Source organism: Mycteria americana, chromosome 1 (genome assembly GCF_035582795.1).
Source record: "Mycteria americana isolate JAX WOST 10 ecotype Jacksonville Zoo and Gardens chromosome 1, USCA_MyAme_1.0, whole genome shotgun sequence".
Classification (NCBI taxonomy): domain Eukaryota; kingdom Metazoa; phylum Chordata; class Aves; order Ciconiiformes; family Ciconiidae; genus Mycteria; species Mycteria americana.
In genome coordinates, this window is record NC_134365.1 from 84,807,863 (window position 1) to 84,835,696 (window position 27,834).

Sequence of the window (27,834 nt, forward strand, 5' to 3'; positions counted from 1 at the left end):
TGGCTTCTCCATTATTTCATCTCATCAATATTCAAAATATCTATGAAGCAAGATAAAAGAGAGGCCAATGCATTATTTTAACCAGAATCAGGTGTCAAAGTATAGAAAGTTAGTCTACTTCACTCTGAATGTGAATCCAGATGGTAAATTCCAAGAATGATGGAGAAAACCCTCAAATGTTAATCATCTAATTTGACAGGCTTATTCTGGTTTAGGTCATTTTGTGCTTTTCTGTGCTGTGCCAACCATCAGCGTAAAAACCAAAGCCCCTCACCTTGAAAACAAGACCACTAAAGACATTTTGTGCAGACTTCCAGAGAACTGAAGTGTTACAATCTGAAGACAGTGGGTTGGTTTAGGTTGCAGTAGGGTTAGGGGAGGTTCTTGCAAGCAGTAGGATCGATTGGGATCTCCACCCCTTGCTGCAATTATAAAGGCACTAACATCTAGGGAAGGAGCCAGGGAGGAGTTGAAGGGCCGACTCCTTTCCTCTGGAGCGCTCGGTGAGGAATGTTGCAGAGCTGTTAAACTAGCAGACAATGAATTGTTTCTTGGGAAGAGAGCTTATCTCTTTCTTCTGTCTCCTAGTGAGAAAAATGTGGCTGAAGTTTCTTTTGGCTATTCTTCTCCTGCATGTAACAGCTGCAAAGGAACCTGAGCCGTAAGAACTACCATATTATTACTAATAGTATTCACGATAAGGCTTTAAAGACACTGCTAATTAGTGCCACTACTTTTACTTTAAATAGTAAGTAGACTTTTAATAGACATACTGCCGTGACTCATCTTTTCTATCTGGAGAGCTAAGTTAAACTGGAATGTGGATGGCAAGTGAATGGTTCTCATTTAATAAGGAGCAGACCTTCTGCCTATTGCAGAGCTTCCATAGAAGTTGACGTGTGTGTTCAGAAAAGACAATAGCAGCAGTAACAGCAGTGTGCTTTGCTAAAAGCAGGCAGGTCCAGGACTCAGATAAAGGGCAAAAGGGCAAGAGTTGGGGGTGCTAGCAGAGCTGTGTGGGGAATCCAGGGCTGGGCTACTTGGGATCTGCAGGGCAGAAGTGAGGGGCACTGGCAGTGCCCTATGTTTAATCTAAACTAATCAGCGGGTACTGAATAATAACAATATTTTGTATTTCTTTCATCCTTTGAGGCTGTTTCTCCTTTCTCTGTGATGTGATCACTTTGATGTTTGCATCTCATAGGCAGTATGTCCTGATGGTGCCTGCTGTCCTCCAAACTGACTCTCCAGGTCAGGTTTGCCTGCAGTTCCTTAACCTCAACGAGACAATATCCGTCAGAGTCATCCTAGAATATGGTGCTGTTAACACCACTATTTTTGAGAAAACCATGACAGCAAGCAATGGTCTACAGTGCTTCGACTTCACGGTAAATTAATTTCAATTTATGTCCCAATGGAAAAGAAATGTAAGGAGGGACAAGAAAATTAGAGCAGAGAGCACAGGAGAAGAACAAGCAATGGAAGAAATAAGACTTGTGGAAGGAAAAAGGAAGCAGAGGAGAGATATATAGTAACAGACAAGGAGGCTTTTTTAATAGACATAAGAAATAAGAAAGGTCCAAGAAAGGTGATGGAAGGTAATGAAGGTGATGGAAGTGAGACGGGTGTCTCTTTGTAGGAGCCCAGGCCACAGGTATAGCTGTTCAACAGGTTCTGGAGCAAATGACTTCCAGACTAGCAACCTCCCCTTGTTTTTCTGTTTCCTCACAGATTCCTCCTGTCAGTTCTGCCCCATTGGCTTTCATTTCCTTCTCTGCCAAGGGCACCACAGTCAGCCTAGAAGAGCGGCGGTCAGTGATGATCTGGAACACAGAGAGCATTGTCTTTGTGCAGACAGACAAACCCATCTACAAACCAGGACAGAGTGGTGAATATCTATTTAGTTTATAACATGTCCCTTAGGAAGTAATTTCTTCAGATAGCATTTCTCTGCCAGGTGTTTTTCAGACTGAGCTACAGCCTAGGCAGTTTCTTCAGAGTTTCTGTTGAAACCACTACAAGTACTTGCTGTGGAGCTCAGAGAGTCATCTTCAGGATGGCAGGAGACTGTCATCCCATGGTCTCTATTATTTTCCTTGTCCCTTCCTCCCAGCTGAAAGAAGAGGGGAGCTTTTACTGCTGCTGTTTCATTACTGGTGACAGGCCAAGATAGTGGAAAGAGGTGATTAGATCACTACTTACATGCCTGGCATGAAACAATGCTCCCACAGTCTTCTGTCTGTGATGCTGGTCACCATCAAAGACAGTCTAAAGATCAAGAGTCAAATCCATTATTTTAAAATTAATTATAAGTTTTTAAAGACAAAATCATGCTATTTACCTTCTGGGTTCTGGTGGTCTGGGACTTTATATTTTCACGTTGTGGTTTCTCCTGTAGTTATGCTATTCCCCTATACATACTTCTCATCTGACCATTGAACAGAGCTCCATGTATGCAAAGAACCATTTATCCAGATCTATTCCTTAATTCACTTCTAGGCTTTAAGGCTTCTAGCACACAGCTAGAACACTGTAGGAAACACTATGAGAATACTTCTTTCCAGAGGTCAGCCAAATAACATAGCAGTTAGACTGAATCAGCTATACTTTAATTAAGGATGAGTTCTATCTACAGATATACATAGCATGAAGGAAAGCTTACAAATCAGAATTTGGTGCCACCAAGATGTCCCACAAATGTGGCCTGATTATTTGTCAGATTGCTTGGTTTTGAGGTGGGGAAGCAGTAGACTAAATTAAATGATGTAAAGGTAATGCTTTGTAAGGACATTTTTGAAACATGTTTTTATGTTTTTCCTTGTACAATAATTCATCATTCTCCTTTCAGTTTTTCTCTTGTAAAGAAAAAAGCAAGTAAGGCAAAAACATGTACAAGATGAGAACAAAGTGAACTAACAAGAATTACACTACATTAGGAAAAACTGGCACTTCACCTAGTTCCATTAATACTTGTAACTTTCACATGTTCAAAGCAACAAACCCTGCTTTAGGGATGGAGAAATGAAGAGGAACAAATTTGCCTACATCATGCAGACAGCCACTGAAAGAGTTATGGTTGTCACTTGAGACTGCGTGACCTGCACAGCAGTTCTTATTCATCCGGTCGTCCCCTTTCTCTGAGGTTAAGCAAACTTTCATGAAAGACTGTGAGAACTCGATGCTGGGGAAAGTCCCCTCCCCAAAGTCTGTGTAGGATTCTTTTACCTTCAGACACATTTTATTACCTGCATCCTGTGCAAGTGGGACTGTTAGAAGATCCAGTGAAACTGGGAGTACTGATGAATGCAGAACATCATGCTCAGCCAAATAAATTACAGTTAAGGCTAACACCCTATTCTTTGTCTTTCCAGTGATGTTTCGTGTTGTTGCCCTGGATTTCAATTTTAAACCTGTTCAGGAGATGGTGAGTGACCAGTAATATTCCCCTGTATTTAAAATTGCTGGGAGACAACCTCTTCTCAAATTTTAAATAAAGAGTTGCTGTGGATAAAATGAGATATTGCAGAGACTAAATGCCAAAGAATTAACGTGATTTCCTAACCACATGCTATAATCCACCCTCATCTTAGAGTCACAGGGAAGAGTGCAAGTGACACAACCTGATTTCTGACACAACACCTCCTGCTATTGCTAGGAAAGAGGCTCAAAAACCCCTCCACTTTGTTGCTGCAGACATTATTTTAGCTCTGACCAGAGACCCCACTGTTCAGCCTCCTGCTATTACTGTTCAGCAATTGTTGCTCGCAAAAATTGGCAAGTCATCCACCTAGTACTTTGCTCATCTTAGAAATGGGGAAATGAAAATTGTTACCACAATTGTTTATCTCATCAGAGGCACTCTTTTCTTTACCAGCAAGCTGTCTTCATGCTCATAGTACATAAGCCAAGAGACAGAAGGGTCTTTACTGGCCTCCTCTCATGTGGTTGTAATGCAGAAAATAGCACAGTGTTACCGAAAAAGCTGGTGCTAATAAGCAGAGTGAGGATATAAGAAGCCCAAATCACGGTTTACATGCACCTCTATAACTTACTCAGCTGCTCTGGGATTGCACTAAATCCAGTATGATCAGAAACTGCCCCAACATTCTCATTTCATCTCTTCCCTTTATGTAATCTTCTTCTTGAAGTAAAACTGCTATTAAACTGATTAAAATAAGAGATTAATATGTCTGATTACTGGTATTATACTAATTATTGGTTAAACATTTCTCACAGTCCTGGGGAAAATTAATTTGTGTTTGTTCAGCCACCTAATCTCTTTTCCCACTTTGTTTTTTCCTCTTTCAGTACCCCTTGATTGCAATTCAGGTAAGAGATTTTTTCTCTTTGTACTGTTTTATGCATATAAAAATAAAATCTAGGGCACATGTGCTTACATCAGTTTGTATGTGTCCACACACAGCCAAATCCTGCTCCTGAGTACACTGGCAGAAATTAACAGAAACTTCATAAAATCCCAGGACGCTGTTCAAGCTTTACTAACACAGAAAGCATACCTATATTCATCTCAGTAGTCAAAAGTTGTACTGTTCTTATGCCTGCCTTTGACTCCCCTCCACCTCCTCCAGTTTGCTCAACTTATTTTGGGGTATATCTTTTCATAACTCAAGTGCTGCTGAAAACTATGAACAAACATAGGCTGTGGATAAAATTACTAGCAATGTTAGCACTTCTATGGCATTTTGCGGTGTTTTTAAAAATAGCAATCGCAGTTCATGTCTAGACAGCATTCTTGCAAGTTTTCATGTTATACTGTGAAGTCAGGTGACTTTATTTTATTTGCAGTACATATCTGGAGCATAACATACATATCTGGAGCTCTACATGTGTTTTTCTGCAGTCAGTGCTTTAAACAGTTCAAGGAAATGGTGTGAATTATTTTTCTTTAGTCTAACTAGCATAAAATACACTCAGAGGCAAATGACGCCTCACTGAATGCAGAAGAAATGCTTCCTTCCTTCTTCCAGCAGCTGAAAAAAGCTGGACCTGCTAAAGACCAAGATTTGTGTGGGATAAGCTCACCTGAAGGGGAAGCACAAAGAAGAAGGGATTTTCTTTCTCTCCCACCTTGATGCAAAACCAGAACAACATATACTAAAGAGCAGGGAAGAGCAGTATTGTGCAACTTCCCCTGATGATTGAGACTAACACCTACACTGGCAGAGGTTGCCTAAATTTGAGATCAACAGATGAGAATCTAGCAACACCAATAATCAGAGTACTAAGGCATAATTTATCTCAATGCACATGCATTAAGCAACTTCCCCAATGAGTTAAAGTAACTTGCCCTATTTTCTTCTTTGTTTCTGGTTTTGTGTGCAAGTAGCAAAAGATTTCCAAGGCAAACAAACTGTGAGTCCACATTCTTTTTTTCTTCAGGATCCACAGGGCAACAGGATCTTTCAGTGGCAAAATGTGACATCAGAGATGAACATTATCCAGATTGAATTCCCACTAACTGAAGAGCCTATCCTGGGGAATTACAAAATTATCGTAGCAAAGAAGTCAGGAGACAAAGCAAATCACTCATTCCTTGTGGAGGAATATGGTAAATCCCACCTGTTGTTTTTATTCAGAGTAGAAAACATCATTAGAGATGAGCCCCTATCAATCAACCCTTTTGATTGCTAAAACTTCAAACAGCTTCCTGGCAAATGCAACTTCAACTAGTTGTCATTAAGAACTGGAGAGGAAAAAAAAAGAACAGTAAAAAGCCAAAGAAGAGAAATTAATCATTTTGCACAGATTCAGCCAGGAAAATAATCTGCATAACAAATCAATAAGTTGATTGCAAATTTCACTGTGACAAACTAACCTTCTCCCAGCCACATCCATGAACTTGCTTGGCCAAAGCTCTGCAAGGCATCTAGACATCCCAGGATTCACCTCAGAAGTCCTGACTTCTCTTCAAAGCTTTGTGGATATACTTTAGTGACCCTTCGCAAGTCAGACCACTTCTTGACTATTTTGGCACCCTCGTTCTGAGATCCCATTCCATCTGTGACTAATGCTGATGATATATCCTCATTTTCTCTTTCATCTCAGGAGGGCCTGTCATTTGATAATGTGCCAGTACCGTTTTTTTTCTTTTTATTCTTTGTCCTAGTGTTGCCAAAATTTGATGTCACAGTCACTGCACCAGAAAGCCTTACAGTCCTGGATTCAGAATTCACAGTGAAAGTCTGTGGAGTGTAAGTACCAGGTGCAGAGTGGTTAGGAAATATGCTGAAGAGTAAGAACTTCCCAAGGACCGGGGAAAGAGACAGGGCTTAGAGAAGAGACCAAAATAAACAGGGCCTCAGATGAGGTTGGTCAGGGTTGACTTGGTGGTTGGAGCTTTCATTTACTTGTGTGCTCATCTCATTTTATTTTATGAGTATTCACTTCCAGCTGGTATTTGGTGGGTTGAATAAATCTTTTGAGAGGTCCCCTGCTAAAATAGGATGTGTCCACTCCCAGTAACCCACTTCAGAGAGATATCTTCATACAGCAGAGCACTGTTAAATTCTAGCAGGGGTCTTAGGGTTTCAGCTGTCTTTAACTCCCCCTTCAAGTTTAGTCCTTCAGAAGGAAGGACTTACTCTAATACCAAGATCTCATAATTTAGAATCCAGGGTTGAAATCCTGATCCCCTTGCACATATGAGGAGTTTTGCTTTGATTTCAGTGAGTCTAGAACTCCAGTCTAAGCTGAAGAGTGGAGACAACAGTCATAATTTAGTCAGGAGCCATGTCTGTCCATCATGCTTATAGAGGTATCTATTTTTACATTTAAGGTGTGGTTTTGGTTCATGGTTTTAGGGGTGAAATAGAACTCATTAATATTTCAACTTCTGAGTTGTATTATCTTTTTGTAGCAGCAGGAGAGTTAAGAAAAAGCCTGTGAAACTATTTCATTCTCTGGCTTCCCAGCTCACTGCTCATCCTGGGTCTATTTCTGCATATGTTAGCTTAAGTCAATTGTTGAAGCATCAGCTCATGGACCTATTTCATCTGCCCCTAGGTACACCTATGGCCAGCCTGTTGAAGGGAAAGTCCAGCTCAGCGTGTGCAGAGATTTTGATTCTTATGGGAGGTGCAAGAAAAGCCCAGTTTGTCAATCATTTACCAAAGATGTATGATATAATTATTATTCCTCTTTGTGCTTGTCCTCTTTCCTGTGTTCTTGCTTCTCTCCCTTTGCTCATCACACTTTTCTTTCTTTCCTTGATGCTTCACTTCACTCTACTCATCTATTTGCTTAGATCACTAGCTAGGAACTCAGGGCACCTCATTTCTGTTCTTAGTTTCCTACAGGCCTGAAGAAGGACGGACATGTTCCTTCTTCATGACTCAGTTTCCCATCTGAAAAGTGTAGACACTGATGTCTCCATCAGTCCTGTATCAATCATGTTAAAAGTAGTGGGAAAAGACTTCACTCACTAAAGAAGGGTCCCATGTATTGCCAGCATCCTTTGAAAGCTGTAATCCTTGGTAACAGGATTTGTTTTCTTCCCTTTCCAGCTAGAGACAGAGGGCTGTCTCTCCCAGGTTCTCAGCTCCAACATCTTTGAGCTAAATCGCATTGGTTACATGAGGAATCTTGACGTGAAAGCCATTGTCACAGAGAAAGGAACAGGTAATCCCTTCTAGACAGTAGGAAACCGCAACAGTGGTGTGGTCAAAAAAGAGAGTAGGAGATACTCAGCCTCTGCCTGCTGAGTACAAGGATGTCTTCCTGAAGAAGAAGATCCATTTTTATAAGCACAGTGACCATCTCCAGGCAAACATTAACTCTGATGAACCTATATGCAAGATAAAGTATATCTTCTCTTGACTCTGGACATGTCTTACAGGCCTGCAACTTAGAGCTGCTCAGTCTATTTCCGTAACTCGGGTGATGAGCAGTATACAGTTTGAGAACATGGATCGCCACTACAGAAGAGGAATTCCTTACTTTGGACAGGTAAGCAAGAGCATAGAGAGCTTGTATTGAAGATGACTGACAGGCAATCATATGACAACAGTGATGGGAACATTTGGGGGGGACTGTATGGGGCGGGGGTGTTCTCCCCAAGCTTCTTTCTTTACATACGGCGTTCTAGTGGTAATTCTGAATACTGAAGAGTGTTAGCTTATTCTGAGTTTGAATCTGCCAGAAATACCTAGAATCAAAACAATCCATTAACTAGCATTTTTCTAACCTGCATTTTAAGCTTGGTATAAATCACTGCCTCTCCCTTCAGAATTGACCATCATATGCCAGCCAGAGATGAATAAAAACACTGGGGGGTGAGGGAAGAAAGAGTGAAAGGAATTTAAGAAAAAAATCAAGGAAATAACAACAGTTTCTGTCTCAAAAAGCCTTTTCATGATTTTATGTTTCATGACAAATCCCAGATAACTCTGTCAGTGGTTTAAAGGGTAGGGATAAATCTCTCTCTTTCCTTCAGTTCAGCTTTTTTAAATGAGGAAAGGGTAAGGGAACATCTTACCAGTAGCACTGAAAGAGAAGAGATTGTCTTTTTTTCCCCTCTGGAAGATGTCTATATAATTTTCTCACTTGGTCTCCGCTCCCACTCCGTTCTTCAGATTGCTATGCACCTTACCACCCCTTACTGTAGGATGGGGGTCAACAGGCTCCCTGGGGTGACATGCCACAGTGAATTCCTCAAACGCACACATTCTCACACACACACCAGGTTAAACATGCTGAAAGACACGTGGTAGGAGGCTGGGATGTCACATCTCAGAGACAAAGATGCTGACAAAGGCTTCAGGCAGCTTCTTTGCTTTTATCAAAAAAAAACCCTTGAGGGTCATATCAGGGGAACTATTGTCTGGAAGCCACTGATACTCATACCTTCTCAAAATGCAGTAGATCCCAGTTCCTGTCCTGGAGCCATCACACACCATTCACGGCCCTTCCCTGCACTATGAAACATCTGTTGCTGGCCATATGTTGTATGCCTTCACTTTTGTTGCATTCAGTCCCACTGAAGTCAACATTCACCTGAATACTTTTAGTTCTCTATTCTCTATTGTTATTTTTGTTTCAGAGGTCATTTGTCTCTACGCTGTTTCTGGACGGTGAGGAGAGTCAGTATCTTAAGCTTGTATTTAATATATTATTACTTCTGCCATCTTTTTTCTGAAAAAAAATCAAAATGAATGCTCAGTTCTAGCAACCTAGAATTTACCTAATGGTGTCTGTTATTTTTTATTTGTTTGTTTAACACATAAACAGCAGAGGCAGTGGGGACAGAATCAGAAAAGTGTTCAAAATAAAGACCTGGAGAAAAGGCCTTCAGACACTGAAAGTATTAGCAGCAGACTCTCAAGACTAAGAAAAGAAAAAATGGAGGAAAGGAAGTATATCTTTAAACTAGAAATGTGTAGTCAGAAGGAACTGACCAGGAAAGAGATGAGACATAAGAAGTTCTTCCTCCACAAAAGGACGTTATCTGTAGCAGATGCTGAGGAAGCTCCTGCTCCAAACCTCATGAGATAGCTGAGATAGCTGCCAGAAAGTGAAGAGACACATTTCACTTCTTAACTATTGCTTTGAAGGGAGAAGAAAAAGCAATTCTGCTGTGTGGAGAGCAAAGGAGTGCAAAACATTAGTATCTACATACAGAAAGATAATGTGCTGAACATGTCTTGCATTCTCTTCTACAGATCAAGCTGGTAGACAAAGACAACTCTCCTATTTCCAATGAGGTTATTCAGCTATTTGTCAATAACAAGAACACAGACAACTTCACCACTGATGATAATGGCGTTGCAGCGTTTAGCATTGACACGTCTGAAATGTTTGATCCTGAGATCAGTCTGAAAGTGAGTACAAAACAAGACTGAATAGAGACAAAGAGAGAGATGGCTGCTCTCAAACTGAACCCAAAAAAAGATGGAATGAGGTTTGAATTCTGGTAATAAAAATGTGCTTTCTCTGGCTTATTTCATGTTCTAGAGCTCTCAAAAAATACTATAAAAGAAGTGAGGAAAACACCTGAGTTGTTGCAATATAATGGCTTGCTGCAAGGCTACAAGACCATTGTGCTGCTTTTTCTTTACCAGTTTGGCTTCAGATGCAATTCTTAATTATATGCATTGTGTGAACTAATCATTCTGATGTCAGTATGTGATAATGATTTGCCTAGTGACATTTGTTTGATTTCCTTTTCTTCCCCACTCCCTCTCCTGATCAGGCAACTTACAAAACCAGTGACCAGTGCTACTCTGAAGGTTGGATAGAGCCTTCCTACCCCGATGCATCTCTCTCCATCCAGCGCTTCTACTCCTGGACTAGCAGTTTTGTGAGGATTGAGCCTTTGTGGAAAGATCTGAGCTGTGGGCAGAAGAGGATGATCACTGTGCACTATGTCTTGAACACAGAAGGATACAAGAGCATCAACACCATGAACTTCTACTATGTGGTGAGTATGAGGTTGTTGCATGGTTTGCTGAAAGGGCTTGGATTACCAGCCAGCACAATGGCCAACAGCCCAAGGACAGAAACAGCACAAAGGTGGCTTGGCGAAACTACCCACTCAAGAAAAACGACCCCCATTTCTGGCCATGTTACTCTATTTCATAGTAAGAAACCACCTTCATAATGTCTCAGGCCAGGGTTCTTGTCCCTTCCCTCCAAGAAACTTTTTATGGTATTCTCTACCTCCCCCTTCCCTTCCTTTTCCTTCTGCTTCCTGACCAGTGACAAGGGCCCCAGCAGTAGCAGCAGTGGTGCAGCATGCCCTAAGGCTGATGTTTAAGCATTTGAAGCCATCTCAATGTACATGGCTTGATTGTCCTGTCAATGTATATTGAACTTGATTGCCGCTTTCTCCCTCCAACCTTTACCAACCCATAAATGTATTGCTCTTCTCTGCACAGGGCATGGCAAAAGGCAAGATTGTCCTTACAGGTGAAATTAAAGTTAATATCCAAGCTGGTAAGTTAAGTTGCCAATCCATGTTTCTGCATTAAAAAAACAAAAGAGGGATGGTTGAACTGAGGACGAAGGCAAGACTTCCTGGATATATAAAGCAGCTATTGGGAGGGCTGTATCTCTCTCCATCCATGCATGTGTGCATGATACTAGCACTACCACTAAGATCACTACAAAGTCTGATTTAGTTCAGCAATTAGTTCATTTGACATGAGTCAAGAAGTAGTGTCCTGTAAAGATCTTCCCAAAGGATAATGTAGGGAATGCAGAGTGTCTGGCTTAGGGGGCTATCTGAATCTGGGCACATGTTCAAACCCACAATAAATCTGAGAGCATCTGGATCTAAACCCAGGCATGTCACCTCCTGGCAAATCCAGAATTTTTCAGTTTATCGTCTAAGTACAGATTGCTCCACTGACTGGTACAGCTATATGCCAGTTGAGGATGGCTACTACTACAGCAGATCTTTGCACCACCTCTCTCCTTATTGGTCCCTTTCTCTCTTCTAACAGACCAAAACGGCACTTTCACCATTCCACTTGTGGTCGATGAGAAAATGGCTCCAGCCCTTCAGTTGCTGGTATATACCTTACACCCTGCCAAGGAGCTGGTGGCAGACAGTGTCCGATTTCCAGTTGAGAAGTGTTTCAAAAACAAGGTGAGAGGCACTAAGATACAGCAAGTCTTACCTGCTGTCAGATAAATACAAATTCCTTGCACACACGTTCACAACAGATTTCCAGTTTTATTTCTTGTTCCCTCCACTTCTCTCAGCATTAGTGTCTTTATTCTCCTTTTTTCTCTTTTTCCTGATATCTCTCATCTGCCACCACCTCCTGGCATTATTGTCAAAAGGTAAATCCTCTTTTAACATTAAAAACTACTTTTCAGGAAGCGCACACTACCCCCAGATGGTTCCTGCCTCTCTTGAACTATATTAGCATCTTATTTAGTTTAAACTGTCTGTTCTTTAGCATAGCAAACACACTTTAGTCTTATCCCTCTTCACTATTTAATCTAATTTTTTAAACTTCTTGTTGAAAAATGCAATTTGGGTTTACCAGAACTAAATACATATAGAATAGAAAGCAAAAATAGCAGTCTGGGGCTTAAGTTTTCCTTCTGTGTTTTTTCCACTGAAACATTTTGATTTGTGATTTTGAAATCAGATTTCACCTTTAAGATTTTTCTGATCTTCAGATCTTCTGATTTTTCTAATTTTCAGCTAAAAACCATGAAACATTAGGAGAATACAAAACAAATGAGGTTAAGTAAAATGTTTCCGCTTACCTGATGTGGTCTTCCCCTCCTACTTTTTCCCTCTTACCTAACACAAGTGTGAAATAGATTTTGCTCTTAGTAGATTCAAAACAGAATCTGTTCTATATTTCCTAAGGTGAGCCATGGACCTAGCAAAAATATGATTTGCTCGCTGTAGTGCTTCTTACATGCAGTCTGTGTCATAATAAGATTTGATTCGATAATAGCAGCCATAGAATCACACTTTATTTCAAATCACTTGAGGTAGGCTTCATTTCAGCTATCACAGGAGTCTAAATGTGCTTATTGCTTAAGCCCCCATTATAGCGGAGGCCTGGTCAACAGGGGCAGTGGAGCCCAGACATCCTTCTCCAGGCAGACTATCTGTGCTTTAACAGAAGAGCCTTCTACTCTCCTTCTTGCCCTCCATTCACACGCACATCCAGAGCAGCCCCGAGCAGTAGGGATTAGCCATACCAACATCTGTTTGATAAATTTCAGGTCCAGTTGCAATTCTCCGAAAAGCAGATGCACCCAGCTTCCAACGTCAGTTTAGTCATTGAAGCTGCTGCCAACTCCTTCTGTGCTGTGAGGGCAGTGGATCAGGGCGTGCTGCTCCTGAAGTCCGAGACAGAGCTGTCCGCAGAAACGGTAAGCTGCCCAAACAAACACATCGTCTCCTTCCGCTGCGGCACTGCTTCCTTCTCCTCCTCCGTTACAGTGTCTCTCCGCTCGAGACTGTTAGACTGTGTTAGACTTCTACCGCTTTCTGCATGTGCTGGTTATAAACCATCTACAATAGGCAATACACAGCTTTTGTTCCTTGGCAGTTGGTAGTCCTCTTTCATGCGGGATTCGGTTTCACCAGTGACTGGTCTCAGGCAGCATGACCCTCTGGTGTATCAGCCACTCCTCCCAGTTTTGTGTCATCAGCAAACTTGTCATTACCACCCATCATCCACATCATTAATGAAGATGCTGAACAGGATTGGACCCAGTATTGATCACTGGTACACGACTAGTTACTGGCCTCCAACTAGACTTTGTGCCATTGATCACCACCCTCTGGGTCCAGCCGTTCAGCCAGTTTTCAATCCAGGAAACACAGCATTGTTTCAAACAGGCCAGCATCTCAGCTCTGGCAATTTGCAGCACATGACAGTATAATCAGAATTGATCTTTCCACATACACAGGTTTTGTGTCTCCTTCCCCCTCACAGATATACAGCCTGCATCCCCTGCAAGACTTTCAAGGCTATATCTTCAACGGGCTCAATCTAGAAGATGACCCCCAAGACCCCTGTGTCTCACCTGACAACATCTTTCACAAAGGCTTGTATTACACACCTGTAATGTCTGGATTAGGCCCAGATGTATATCAGTTCCTCAGGGTAAATGTCCTGTACATTACTTAAATCTGTTGAAGTGAGTTTCCACTTACGTAGCTTTACATATTTGTGCAAATGATGCTGTCAGTAAAATTCATAAATGACAAACTCTCCTCATGGATATTTATTCTCAATTGACTCTGGTGTCTACTGTGATTTTCCAGCATGCACAAAGCTCCCACAAGTCTCTGCATAGATGTCTCTGGGCATCTCTGTGGTGGAAAGCCAGTAATGGGAAAGAGGGAGGAATGGAATAAACCTCAGCTACAGTATTGTTATGGCTAACACCAAAATGTGTCTTTTACAGGACATGGGCATGAAATTTTTTACCAACTCAAAGGTTCGGCAACCAGTTGTCTGTACTAGTGATACTGTAAGACCTCCACCATATTTCTTGAATGCAGGATTCATGGCTTCTACACACCATGTCAAATCATCAGGTAATATAGGGGACAGGAAAGAGATTTTATTTTTCTCCTTAAATGAAGCGGTATTCATGTGACATGGACATGGATAGTACTCATGAATCACATTGGTATTGATATTGAATATTGGTCTGGCACAGAATGAGATGGCTTAGGATAATGGCCAATGCCCAATAAAGCCTTTTAGGCCTTTTAGGCCTTTTAGGCCTACACTTCAGATTCATGTCCAGTTCATGCTGGGAAGTGTTGGCAATCAGTAGAGTGTCACACAAAACTAACACTGTTGACACTGATTCCCTTCTGACCAGAGCTTGTTTGAAAAGACAGTGCAACAGTGTGGACAGCAAACAGATCTAAGAGCCAAGTGACCTGAGTTCTAGCCCTAGGTCTTGTGCTTGTATATGGAGACCAAAGCACTTCAAGTAATATTTTCTTTCTCTGTGATACCAGGTTATACCTAACTCAGAGATATAATATTTGTGTGGCATTACCGATAGTGTCAGTTAGAAAGAAATGGGTAAACACTAATCATCCTTCATACTGGCCCATGCGTATTAAAAACCTGTCCTTTCTGGGAGTCTTCATTATATGAACCAGGTTTGACTAAATTCCCATTATCTCTTACCAGCTGAAGTTGCCAGAGAGGAACGTGGGAAGAGGCACATCCTTGAGACTATTCGGGAATTCTTCCCTGAAACTTGGATTTGGGATATAGTCCTAATTAAGTGAGTACTGCTTCTTCCCTCTCTCTGCCTTGCTTTTAAGAGTTACTAAATATGTCCCTTGATGTCCTGCAAGGTGGCAATTCCTTGCCACCTCTTCTTACATTTTGGCCTGGAAGACCTAGCTTTTTCAATCATCACCTGACCACCCGCCCTCCTCTTTTCCATGATAAAATTACCCTGTCCCCAAAGACATCTATTCCCACCATGAGTCATATTCCCTTCCTAAGAAGAGGGACACCTCTATTTAAAATATGGGTCTACAAAACAAGAATTCTGAATTTTCTTTCCAAACTCAGGGAAATGATGGGCAGAAGAACTTTCAAATGGGCTTTTCTCAGAAGATTTGGGTCATAAGTTCTGGGGGGACTTGGATATGGGATTTCTGCAGACAGAATATGGGTAGTGCTGATTTTCAAAACCCGTTGCCTCTACTGAGAAGCAAGGTATATGAAACTTACCCTTTCTAAACTCATCCTTTATCCATTCCCATCAGCTCTACTGGAAAAGCCAGCATCTCATACACCATCCCTGACACCATCACCGAATGGAAGGCCAGTGCCTTCTGTGTGGAAGAGTTGGTTGGATTTGGTATGTCTGTGCCTACCACCCTGACAGCCTTCCAGACTTTCTTTGTGGACTTGACCTTGCCATACTCTATCATCCAAGGAGAAGATTTCCTGCTTAGAGCCAATGTCTTCAACTACCTTGACGACTGCATTAAGGTGTGTACTTCTGCCCATGCTTACCCCATCTCCAAGGAAGCTGCAGCCTTTGTAGTCTGAAAAAAACCTCAACAAAATTATTGGTGTAGATGACTGGATCTGTCCCTGCTCTGGATTGATGTACTGCTCATTCTATCCAATGACAGATTATCCTGACTGGATTTGTCCTCCCAAGCCACTACAAAGCAGAGGGAGATCTGTGTAAACTGTGACTAGGATGGGTGTATAAGCAACCGTTTCTAGAGATCCATAGAGGAAGGAAACAAGTGCTTTGCAGAGTATCATTCACCATCCACAGTCATGCAAGCCATCGATGGTTTTAGTGGGATCCTTTCTTTAGGGATAGATGTGAAAGCGTGAAGAAGTGAAGGGCTTGTGCTTGCCGAACAGAAGAAAGTGGGAAGAGCAAGAAGTGGAGAGCAGATAAACCCTTCTTCTCTGGGGCGAAAGTTCCCAAAAGTACCAAAACAAGGAGCACAAAAGTCCAGTACTTGCGGAGTACCTGCCCAGCTAGAGGCTTTGTTGCTCCCAGACACTGGAGGACTACACTCTCTATATTCAGTACTTTCCAAGCAAAATGCCTCCAGACCACAGGTGCACTGCACCTCTGCATGGAGGGAGCTCACACATGGTTTAAAGGATACTTGAAGAAAGAAAAACAGGGATCTTCTGTTTGGCTTCTTGTTTCTTATGTTTTATCTAGGAATCCCGAAAAAAGAGGCGGGTGTAGAGTCTAGATTTCTTCTGCTTGATTTGAATGCTGAAAATCAGCTCTCCGGTCTCACAAGGAGATCACAACCAAAGGAGGAAAAATCAAGACACAATTTAGGAATGTTTTTTTCCAATCTCTGTTAACAGTTTGACTTAACAAAACAAAAAGGCCTAGGGTTTTAAACACCCTAGAATTTTTCTAGATCTCTGTTATTGAGGCTTTCTTCTCTTAACCTTGTTTTTCAAGTATTCCTGCAACAACAGAAGAACAAACACTGATCATTGGTTTCCTTTGTAAGTTAGTTCAAAGCCATTAGCACCAGGTCAACTGAACATAACTCAATATCTTGATCAGGAATTAGATGTATGCATAGTATATTTAATATCCCAGTGGAGGGTGTCATGAGAAGCAAAAGGGAATACTGTTAAGGTTAGATCTGACGGGTGATTCGTCTAACACCATCACCCCAGGCCTTAAATCTGCTCTACAGTGTTACCACTGGACATAAACAGAGACTATCTCACCCCCCTCTAACAATAAAGCACCATTTGCCTATGGTACAAAATCTTCATCCCATCACACTCCTCTTTCTGTTCTCAGATTAATGTTTCGCTGTCAGATTCCCTTGATTATCAGGCCAAACTCATCTCCCCAGACGATGATGGATGTGTATGTGCCAAACAAAGAAAGACCTATGTCTGGAATATTTTCCCCAAAGAAATTGGTAAGTGCCTTTGAATCGACCTGGTTTTCTGTCCTGAGACTGATACTAATCAATTTATACCTCACCTGAAAAACCTAATCTTCTTCCAACCTGGAGAACTTGGTCTACCACTGGTCTTTCCAGCTGTCTGGGCTAAAGAGCTCCTCCACAACTGCAGTGTGTTTATCATTCCCACTTTCAGAGATCAGTTCTCTTCCCATATGTCTCACCTAGAGTGACTGACCATTCATTATGTTGCACTACTTAATATCTGTATATATTCATTACCAGATGAAATTTCTTACTTTAGCCATCATTCTGCATGATAGAGGACCATTTTTTTCTACTTTTTTGCTACTATTTAAGGTAATGTAGTATTCAGCACTACTGCAGAGACCAAGGATGATGGAGCTTGTGGAGACAAAGCACCTAGGAACACCAGTATTGACTACAGGGACACCCAGATCAGAACACTGTTGGTTGAGGTACTGCTGACAGCTCTTACTGTTTGCCCTGTACTCCCTTCCTTGAGGAAAGAAAAACGCAGAAAAAGTACCAAAAGCAAGTAAAAGTTTTTCAGGTTCCCTAAAGAACTCCTGCTTTGGCTCCACCTTTATCTGGCTGGGACAGGGTCTGGCTGTTCAATCTAAGACCAAGTCCACTCCCATCTGATGTCCTCTTCCATGAGGATCAGTGGGTGTTGGTAAGTGCACATCTCCCTCATGCAGAGGAGAAATTGGAAATGAGGGACTCCATCTGATGGGAACTCCCTTTTATTAGCAGCCACATCGAGTATGAACCTGTAAATTGTTGCTTCAATCCAGCTGTCTTACGATGCAGGAGGATGGGGCAGGGGGTGGCTCTTCTGTCACTGCATTTCTTCTGCATGCTTTGTTCTTATCCACTGCACGTGTCTCTTCTGCCCATCACCATGCAGCCTGAAGGCATCAGAAGGGAAAAGACGCAAAACTCCCTCATCTGTACAAAAGGTAAGGGTCTTATTTAGTAATACTAATTAGGTCTAATACCACTGTCCTAAGAGGAACTGAAAGGAAGGTTGGAATTTGCACTCTTTCCTGCAGTGCTCGTTAATACTGTCCCTCCCCTTTTCCCCAGAGGTGCCCAAATGGCAGCTAGTGTGAGTGCTTACGGTTCAATTCCCTGCCTCGAACTTCCTGTGTGATCTGGTTGTTGTGGTCTAACCCCAGCCGGCAACTAAGCCCCACACAGCTGCTCACTCACTCCCCCCCGGTGGCATGGGGGGAGAATCAGAAGGGTAAAGTAAGAAAACTCGTGGGTTGAGATAAAGACAGTTTAATGGGTAAAGCAAAAGCTGCGCGCACAAGCAAAGCAGAACAAGGAATTCATTCACTGCTTCCCATGGGCAGGCAGGTGTTCAGCCATCTCCAGGAAAGCAGGGCTCCATCACGCGTAATGGTTACTTGGGAAGACAAACACCATCACTCCGAACGTCCCCCCCTTCCTTCCTCTTCCCCAGCTTTATATGCTGAGCATGACGTCATATGGTGTGGGATATCCCTTTGGTCAGCTGGGGTCCAGCTGTGTCCTCTCCCAGCTTCTTGTGCACCTGGCAGTGTCTCTGCTGCAGTCAAAAGTGCTCAGACGCAGAAGGAAGTCTGCTATGGAGCTATCAAAGGGAGATGACCTTTTTGTGCAAAACATATTCTGCGTCTCATGCATTCATGTTTGACTGCTGTCTTCTATTCCAAGGATAACTGTAGCTTGCAGCTTTCCACTTCTAGTGGGAATAGGAGAGGGAACATAATGTTCCCTTCCACACCATCTCGGTGCTGACTGCGAACAGCTTCCAAAGTTTCCTGGAAGCTCTGACTTAAAGAGGCACAAAAGCAGCCCTGACCCTCACCAACCAGCAATCCCCTACAGCCTGGGAGCACCAGCCTTACCCTGCTCAACTGATTTCTGTTGAGCAATGGCAGTTACTGCACCATTTGGTCTGTTTTTCATAATTTTGGTTTTGCTGTGCCCCCTTCTCTATTGATGTTCTTAGAGACAGCTGTAAGTTTCTGCCTATTGCTGTCTCTTGTGTGCAATTTTGCACTGTACAATTTCTACCAGGAGCATTTCACTGCTATAACCAGTGTTCCTATACAAATGACAACAACACAATATTTTTCTCCACAGATGATGTGGTTGTTCAAGACGTTGCTCTAGATCTACCTACAAATGTGGTGGAAGGATCAGCCAGAGCTTCCTTTTCTGTTGTTGGTAAATATAAAATTAATAAAACATAAAAAGAAAGAAAATGTAAAAATATAAAATTAAAGCTTTGTCAGGATTCAAGATGTGAGTTTCCAGTCTTTGTGTGGGAAACTTTTAAGCAAAGAGACTGCTTCTCATCTTGTCCAGCAATGCTCTTTGCTGCATCAGAGAAATGAAGTTTCTAAATATTGGTTACATCCTTCTTCACTTTTCTGTTTGAGCTTATTGCATTTGAATGTTTTGCTCTGAAGTAGCACAGTTCTGAGTTACGACCTCAACCAGACTCCTGCCAGTAAGACTTTTTTCCACTCACCCACCTGCAAATCAGAGATGCTAGTGGAATCTTTTCAGTCTTTTCCTGGAAAGGACCTGGACTTGGTTACACGACTAATAGTCATAAAAATCTTTGCTTTGTAATGTTGGTGATTTCAGTTCATTCCAGAAATCCCTTCTGGGTCTGCACTATTTTTCCTAAAATAGCAGTTTAGAAGTCGTCTATGATAGATCCGCATAACCAGTGTCCCTTTTCAGCACTAGTTGTTAATTCTGCAATACATAGTTCACTGCAGCATCTCTGGGCTGTTCCCCTTCCGTCATCTGGAAACAGAAGTTTCCTAGAAGTTCTTCCTTTCATTTCTAATAAGAAGGTTTTGCTTGAAGTGGCACTAAAATAAGTAGTGTTTCTGGTGTGGGCAATTTAAACCAAGTAAGGAGAGGCAGGGAAGGGATTCTTTGTTGACTGCAAAGCAGAACAGAACAAATCACTCAGCACGGAGAGCTTCATGCTTGTTGGAAATCTCTGTGGTACCAGGCAGGCTTGCAACCCCAGCTAGGCTTTCCCTGACTCTGCCTACTGAACAGAAATTACTGTTTATTTCAGTGGCCATGAGTTGTGCTAATCCGACTGGCATCTCCTCTTCCCCAGGCGACATCATGGGCACTGCCATGCAGAATGTGCATCAGCTCCTCCAGATGCCATTTGGCTGTGGGGAGCAGAACATGGTCCTGTTTGCACCCAACATCTACGTCCTGGACTATCTGAACAAGACAGGGCAGCTGAGTGAGGAGGTCAAATCCAAGGCCATCGGATACTTAGTGAGCGGTGAGAGTTTTGCGCTTCCCTTATGATGTATGTTGAAATTCCCATTGAGGCCCATGGCTATCCTAGCCGTACGGCACTGCTGCTGCAGCGCAGCTCAGTGACCCAAGGGACCACGCTGATCAAGACATTTGCTATCTTCGCTTTATCTTTTTCTTTCCTTATCCTATTTTGCTGAGGCTCAACTGTCATGTTTCCTTTGAGGTTCTGTCTCTCAGACCCTTTCTCCTCTTCCACCCAGGCACAGCATGTACCCTAATCCTGTTAGTTTATTTGGAGCACGGAGCTGATACAGCTCTGCCTATTCTGTGACTCAGTGTTTCTGCAGGACAAGATGTTCCATGCTTCCATCTAAGCTCCCTTAGGGCTCCTCCACTGCTTGGTAGATATATCTTGCCTTTCCATGCTTTCCCACTGTAGTTTCAGGTAAATCTGATAGCAAACAGAATAGGGTTTGTTTTTTAAATTAGGGAACAATTCCTTTTCCATGTTTTTGCAGGCTACCAGAAGCAGCTGTCATACAAACATCCTGATGGGTCCTACAGCATCTTTGGCACCAGAGATAAAGAAGGCAACACCTGGTGAGTGACTGGGGCAGAAATGGCTCAGAGATTAATTCGCATTGAATTCACATGATGCAGGTAAAAGGCATCTTTACTAGCCAAATCAGATGTACACAGCTGGCTAGGACTGGTACTCTGTAAGTACTAAGAAAAATGGTTCTCCATGCCCTGCCAGGTGGAGCCTGCAGAGAGAAGGTGATCCCTAAAGACCCAGCTGACTTTTTGATTCGCACTCCTGCTGTCTCCCATGAAACCCAAAACACGGCAGTGCTCTGTAGCCAGGACCAGCCCCAGAGTGTGCTGGACACCCTTCCTGTGTCCCGTCTAGCTACTATTCCTTTAAATACCCTCTCCTGGAGGAGCACATGAAGACAAAGCAAGCCACCAAGATGTTGGATGTAACTCTTCATCCTTATGCCTAGCGTGAATGGAAGGGCTGACTTTTTCTGTTCCTGCTTCCAATGCTCATCTCACAGCTTCATCTTTTCCTTGCAGGCTCACTGCCTTTGTGTACAAATCATTTGCACAAGCTAGTCACTTCATTTATATTGATGACAATGTCCAGGCTCAAACCCTGATGTGGCTGGCAAGCAAACAGAAGCCAGATGGCTGCTTCCGAAGTGTTGGGACACTCTTCAACAATGCCTTGAAGGTGGTAGAGAATTACTTCTTGGTCAAATTTACACTCTTATCATTAAGAACATGCTATCCCATTACTGTCAAAAACTATACCTTACTTTATACTATACTGTCCTCTGCCAAGGGCTAACTCTCCACACCTTATAATGATTATTTTCAGCTCAGTCAGCTTCCCCACACTGTATTTTAGATCTTATGAGCACCTAAGATAGGGTTACAGGACTGTAAGCTTGAAGGAGTGATGTTTTTTGAGATGATAGCAGTGGGCTTCTCTGAAATCAAGAGCCATCCCTGCTATGTGTATGCTCTCTTTCCTTGTGGACTGTCTCCAGAGCTGGCCACACTTTCCCAGCTGGGATATGGCAATTCATATTTAAAGGTTTCTCACTCATGCCATTCATTGAAAATTCCTCTCTCTGTGTCCTTTTCAGGGAGGAGTAGATGACAAGCTGTCGCTTTCTGCCTACATCACCATTGCCATGCTAGAAGCTGGGCACTCCGGCTCGGTAAGGAGACCTTCCACTGCTGGTATTCAGCTGGAATCAGTCCCCAGTTGTTGACTTGACTCCAGTGTCTGCTACAAATTGTCTAGATATTAAGGAGAGAGAAAGAGGGGGAGGGAGAGCTCCCAGGGAATGTGACCCTGCTCTATATCTGCACTAGCTGCTGTGATAGAGAAGTTCCCCATAGAATCATAGAATCATAGAATAGTGTGGGTTGGAAGGGACCTTTAAAGGTCATCTAGTCCCACCCCCTCTGCAATGAGCAGGGACATCTTCAACTAGGTCAGGTTGCTCAGAGCCCCGTCCAGCCTGACCTTGAATGTTTCCAGGGATGGGGCATCTACCACCTCTCCGGGCAACCTGTTCCAGCGTTTCACCACCCTCATTGTAAAAAATTTCTTCCTTCTATGTAGTCTAAATCTACCCTCTTTTAGTTTAAAACCATTACCCCTTGTCCCATCACAACAGGCCCTGCCAAAAAGTTTGTCCCCATCTTTCTTACAGGCCCCCTTTAAGTACTGAAAGGCTGCAATAAGGTGTCCCCAGAGCCTTCGCTTCTCTATACCTCTTAAACCACCAGTGTTCAAGAAGAAATTGTACAGACCACAGTGGGATTAGATCTTCTGTTTGAGAGACCCAAGACATTTAGTGACACCCTTCAATTTCCAATAAAAAAACTTGACAGGTAGTAACCCACACACTATGGCTTAGCCTCAGACATGGCTCAGTCAAGAAAGTAAGTTATTGCAGGTAAATCCATAAAGTCTATGAATGGAACTAAAAGCTATGTTGGAAACACAAAGGTCCATCAGAGTCAAAAGCCTATCTGTCCTTTTTAAAAAGTGGCTAAGACAAAGGAGACTACAGCGGAGATGTTAGACTTCAATATATGAGTTTCTCTGCCTTCAATTTGTCATATCCTTTCTGAGGACCTTCCTGATTAGTGCATTAGGAAGGACACAGAGTCAAACTGTGAATGTTTTTTACTTGTTGTAAACCTAGTACAACTCCACAGAATTAAATTAAAATTACACCAGAGTCACTGGGAATAGAGACTACTAGGTTGGATTTATTCAAGACAGAAGACTCTTGACTATAGAAGTCCAGAGTGAATTATTATCATGGAGGTAAGCAGAAGGAATTAGCTGTGAAAGAAACAGAACAGTCTTCTGTTTATATACCGACATCTTCAAGAACACACTGAAAAGCTACTTGATTGGTCTGATATTTGCTGTGAAATCCCTCCTTAAAGAATTCTGTATTCTTTCTCCTGAAGTCACTATACAAACTGAAGTCCCATTCTCATTGCTGTGATAGTGGCAGGGTGCAGAACAGGTTTAAAGAAAATAAATGTCTGGCCAGGTGAAGACCACTGTCCTGAATTAGACCTTTTTTTTTTCTTTTTTTTTTAAAGTACCCTGTAGTCCGAAATGCCTTTTTTTGTCTGGAGACTGCATCTGAGAAGAATATCAATGACGTTTACACTCAGGCACTCATGGCCTATGCTTTCTGCTTAGCTGGCAAGGCAGAAAAATGTGAATCATTCCTTAGAGAGTTACAGAAATCAGCAAAAGAAGTTGGTGAGTTTCAGCCATTTTGGGAATTTGGGAAGTGGGAAGAGGGAACAGATCTTACTGATGGTACATGGTCTAACCTTGACAATATTGAGAGTATAGGCACATGAACCTACCTCCACAAATAATCTGTGGAGTTAATTTACAGCACATCTGTTGCTCTGTGGAGAGTACTTGTGAGAAAGAGGCCAGGACCCAGTATGTCACTGAGGCAGCATAAAGCAGTGACACCCATATTCCATTCTGGAATGCTCCTCACCCTCTCTGTGTTTATTCAGATGGCTCACAGCACTGGGAGCAGGAGGAGAGGTCTCCATCAGAAAAATATCCCTCCTTCCTTGACCATGCCCCATCAGCTGAAGTTGAGATCACCAGTTACGTGCTGTTGGCATTGCTCTACAAACCCAGCCGGAATCAAGAGGATCTCACAAAGGCCTCAGGGATTGTGCAGTGGATCATCAGGCAGCAGAATCCCTATGGAGGTTTCTCTTCCACCCAGGTGCCAAAACTCCCTTCCACTCCCTAGCCAGTCCTAGGAATTGGGGCACTGGGTCAGGGTGCCAGTGGGACTTTGACTACCTAGTCTTATTCCTTTCTTGTATTTGCTGTCTCAAACACACAGAGACCAAGCCTTTCTCTTAGAGAGACCAAAATACTTTTTTTTTCCCTCTTCTTCTTAACTATGGAAAGCTTCAAGCCAGACAAGAGTAATTTGACTAGCAACAAATACTGATATTTGTGTTGGGGATGAGCCTAGAAAACATGAAGTCCCTGTCGTTATATGACCAGAAAACACATGCTTTACCACTATGAAAAACTCTAGAAGTGTGCTCCAGTGCTCAGATTCTATGTTCGGAGACCTTCATATGAGTAGAGAGATTTCTTCCACCCTAAAACATACATGCCAGAATGAATAGCTCCTTAGATATGGGAACCCTGGAATTATACAGAAATTCAGGGTTTCTTTAGCCAGGATGAAGCAACTGTACTACATATTGGAACCGTGACTTTGACCTCCTCTGAACTGGTCATGCTGTGTAGTTAATTGTCTTTTATTATTTCCTTTTACTTCAGGACACAGTCGTTGCTCTTCAAGCCCTTGCTGCTTATGGAGAGGCCACTTACAATTCCGTTACACAAAATGTAGTCAAGATCACTTCCAAAAAGCCTTTTGAGAAGGTATTTATTGTCAACAATGAGAACAGGCTCCTGCTGCAAGAGACTCCCCTTCCTGAGGTTCCTGGGAAATACAGCCTAACAGTGAATGGCAGTGGATGCGTACTTATGCAAGTAAGCGTCTGCTCTCCCCTTCATTGTGTCTCACATTCTGCATACAATACAGTCATGTTTTTGATGATTCTCCATCTGACTTCCCTTTATTTTTCCTAATTATTTTATTTCCCTGAACTATTTAAACACTCTTTTCCCTATCCCATATTCTGACTCCTGTGGAGTCACAGCATGGAAAAAAAAGAGTCCTTTCTGATCAGCAACTGGTTTCTCTCTGGGAGGTGACTCTGGGTCCAAGCACCTTCATTGTTAAAGAGCAGAAGTCTGATGTGACCATCATTGATGTAAGCAAGGATCTTCGACATAAAACCAAGAGCAACATTGCCAGGAAACTTTACTAAGTCTGACACTTGTTTTTTGGAATGCAAAGAAAAACCTTGGCATGCTTGAACAAAAGGGTTTTTTCCTCTTCCAGACAGCACTGAGATACAACATTCACCTTCCAGAGGGGGCCTTTGGATTTTTGCTCTCAGTACAGACATCAAATGCTTCCTGCCCACTGGATCGACCGGCAAAATTTGATATTGTCCTTATAAGCAGGTAATGTGCCATCAACAAACCATCTGCACAGATGACAAGACACACAGAGAAGAGTGCTGTGTGTATTCAGTTCTGTTTATGAAGTCAAGAACCATGAGCTAATCAATGTGTTGATGATATTGGCCCATAAGACACAATATCCCAAAAGGCCTTGTGATACACCCAGTAACTGATGGTGTTAGCAAATACTTGGTTCCTTCATACTAGGGGCCTCCCTAGTGTCTCCCATCTGAGCCAGCCAGCAAGCGCATGTGATTCACGCCAGCCTCGCCGCGCTGTATGAGGCCAGGAGCAGACCGCTGAGGTTTGCTTCCCCAGGCACGGTCCAGACTGATGGGGGCCTCTTGTTTCAGTTACACAGGGAAGCGCAGCAGCTCCAACATGGTCATTATTGATGTGAAGATGCTCTCTGGCTTTGTTCCTGTTAAGTCTTCCCTGGATAAGGTAAACTATAGGAGCAAGATTAAATTAGTCACCCCAGGGACAGAGGAGAAGTCTGGTCATGATGAAAACAGAGGGCTGGTTAACAATCATTCACCCACAAACCCTGCGAGGTGTTTGCATGACTGCACCATCTTCATTACAGGGTGGAGGGAATGCCCTACAGAGAGCTACGAGCACACAGACCTTCCCACATTAAAAACTAGGAAGGGTTCCAGCTAGGGCCTGACCAGCTGGCAGCTGCAACTGGGAGCTGGCACTGCCCAGGCAGGGAAAGCGTGGGAAACCTGCCAGATTAGTTCTGAATCCTATACAACACCGCAGGCAGGCAATATTCCCCAGATGAACTGCAGTGCCTCTCATGCACTTGGGAAGTGCTCGTACCCCCCACTAAGTCAAGTGGCAGTTTTTGCTCACTCCCCTCCATCTATTCAGCAACATTTGGGCTCTAAAAATCAGCTACTGGCCCTTGATACCTGGCGAGGAACAGAATGAACCACGTGGTGTAGGGTCTGAGCTAGCACTTGCTTTTTTAATGGTTTATAAATATATCAGTTTATCTGCATTTCCTTGTTTTAAAGCTCATTGATGGCCATACGGTGATGCAAGTAGAAAACAAGAAAAACCACGTTCTCCTTTATCTGGAAAATGTAAGTTCTAACCACTATTTGATTTGCAAAAAGGGTGAAAACAGCATGTAACAGATGCACCTACAGAGTGGATACACTCTATAAAGTGCATTTATCATGTTCCCTTCTCCATCAGTTTTCCCCTGTAATCACTAAGCTGCTTACTCCTCAAACTGCATGTAACATCCCAACCTCCCAAACAGCTTCAAACTGACGCCTGCCCTACTAGTAACTAGAAATAAGTTAATCAAAAAAAGCACATAGAAATTAATCAAAATTCTATCTCCTTTCAGTCAATAGCAGATAAACACCAGAAAAGAGGTTACTTTCTGTGTATGTCCCCTTGGTAGGCTTCTAGTAAATCTCAGTCCTTCCAACAGGAGGCTCTGATCTCCTCTGGAAAGATATCTATTCCTTGTCTTACACTAGTTCATTCCCAAATCTAACCTGTAATATAATCCCTGGATCAGAATTTACATAGTAAAAGTACATTTGCTTGGGGCCCTGCACAACTAACAACAGAAGCCAATACCGGTGATGTACATTGAGTCCCAGTTCCTTGGTGGCACATAATGTTCATGTCTGAAATGGGAGGTGTTGCAATGCCGCACTTTATTGTCCTGACCCTCGGGAGATCCTGGAGAATTAAGCTCAGTGCTTTGGGACATATTTTCCCTCTCTGGAAATAGGATGCATGATAACTAGAGAATCAGGTAATACAAGCAGGATAGGAAACCTACAGCTCTTCACTTCAGTTTCACTTTGGACTCTCCAAACATATTTCTGATCCCAGTTTGGCAGGCAGATGATGGACATCAGTGGGATTTGGAATATGCAATCAAACAGCTTCCTCCTGGTCTGCTCCAGATGGTGTTATACAAATAAAAAGACTTATGTGATCCCTATCCCTCCATTCCCAGATCTCGCAGAAGAAAAGGAAAGAAATCACTTTCTCAGTTGAGCAGGACTTTGTAGTGACCCATCCCAAGCCAGCTCCTGTGCAGATCTATGATTACTATGAAACAGGTAGGTCTTTGATTTTAACCAGTATGAAGTTTGGGGGAGGGACAGGGACAGCAGAAACACTGCATGCATTAAGGGAGACCCAGAACCAGCCCTCCTGGAACCAACACTCCTCGTAACTCTACCAGGATCTGGATCTAGTGCCAGGGGAGAGACTCATTTCACTTTAGTGAGCTTGGTCTCATGCCCAAGGTGACAAGTGGGCATGACTGGAAAGTTACCATGTGCCAGAACAAAGGAGATTTCAAGGATCTCCAGCTTAAGCGTGCATAGGTATATCCACCTCCAGGGAAAGATACAGGAGGTGGTCTCCAGGCTAATGGGAACATTTCTTTCCTCCTTTTCCAGAGGAGTATGCTGTTGCTCAGTATACGTCACCTTGCAAAGAGGCTGTTGCAGAAATGGACTAA

The 27,834-nt window shown here is 42.7% G+C and overlaps 1 protein-coding gene across 1 annotated transcript; it reads left to right on the forward strand.

The window, feature by feature from the left end:
* The first annotated feature begins 539 nt into the window (after positions 1 to 539).
* On the forward strand, positions 540 to 27,834 carry LOC142404762 (ovostatin). The gene is made up of 35 exons (XM_075491762.1): positions 540 to 661; positions 1,205 to 1,388; positions 1,732 to 1,888; positions 3,372 to 3,424; positions 4,309 to 4,329; positions 5,401 to 5,569; positions 6,128 to 6,212; positions 7,024 to 7,135; positions 7,524 to 7,638; positions 7,856 to 7,965; positions 9,678 to 9,836; positions 10,208 to 10,435; positions 10,893 to 10,950; positions 11,460 to 11,605; positions 12,709 to 12,858; positions 13,428 to 13,598; positions 13,903 to 14,035; positions 14,649 to 14,745; positions 15,239 to 15,467; positions 16,780 to 16,903; positions 17,249 to 17,367; positions 17,820 to 17,871; positions 19,046 to 19,129; positions 20,049 to 20,225; positions 20,722 to 20,803; positions 21,281 to 21,437; positions 21,856 to 21,930; positions 23,342 to 23,507; positions 23,780 to 24,000; positions 24,576 to 24,791; positions 25,207 to 25,331; positions 25,685 to 25,775; positions 26,354 to 26,422; positions 27,322 to 27,427; positions 27,773 to 27,834. Exons 1-35 carry the CDS (start codon positions 540 to 542, stop codon positions 27,832 to 27,834), a joined length of 4,425 nt encoding a protein of 1,474 aa, XP_075347877.1.

Excerpts from the sequence above, each read along its gene's own strand:
- LOC142404762 (XM_075491762.1), top strand. The coding sequence starts at position 540 with ATGAATTGTTTCTTGGGAAGAGAGCTTATCTCTTTCTTCTGTCTCCTA. Across the intron at positions 13,599-13,902 it reads ATGTATATCAGTTCCTCAGG|GACATGGGCATGAAATTTTT; the intron begins GTAAATGTCCTG and ends TGTCTTTTACAG. Across the intron at positions 27,428-27,772 it reads CTATGATTACTATGAAACAG|AGGAGTATGCTGTTGCTCAG; the intron begins GTAGGTCTTTGA and ends CTCCTTTTCCAG.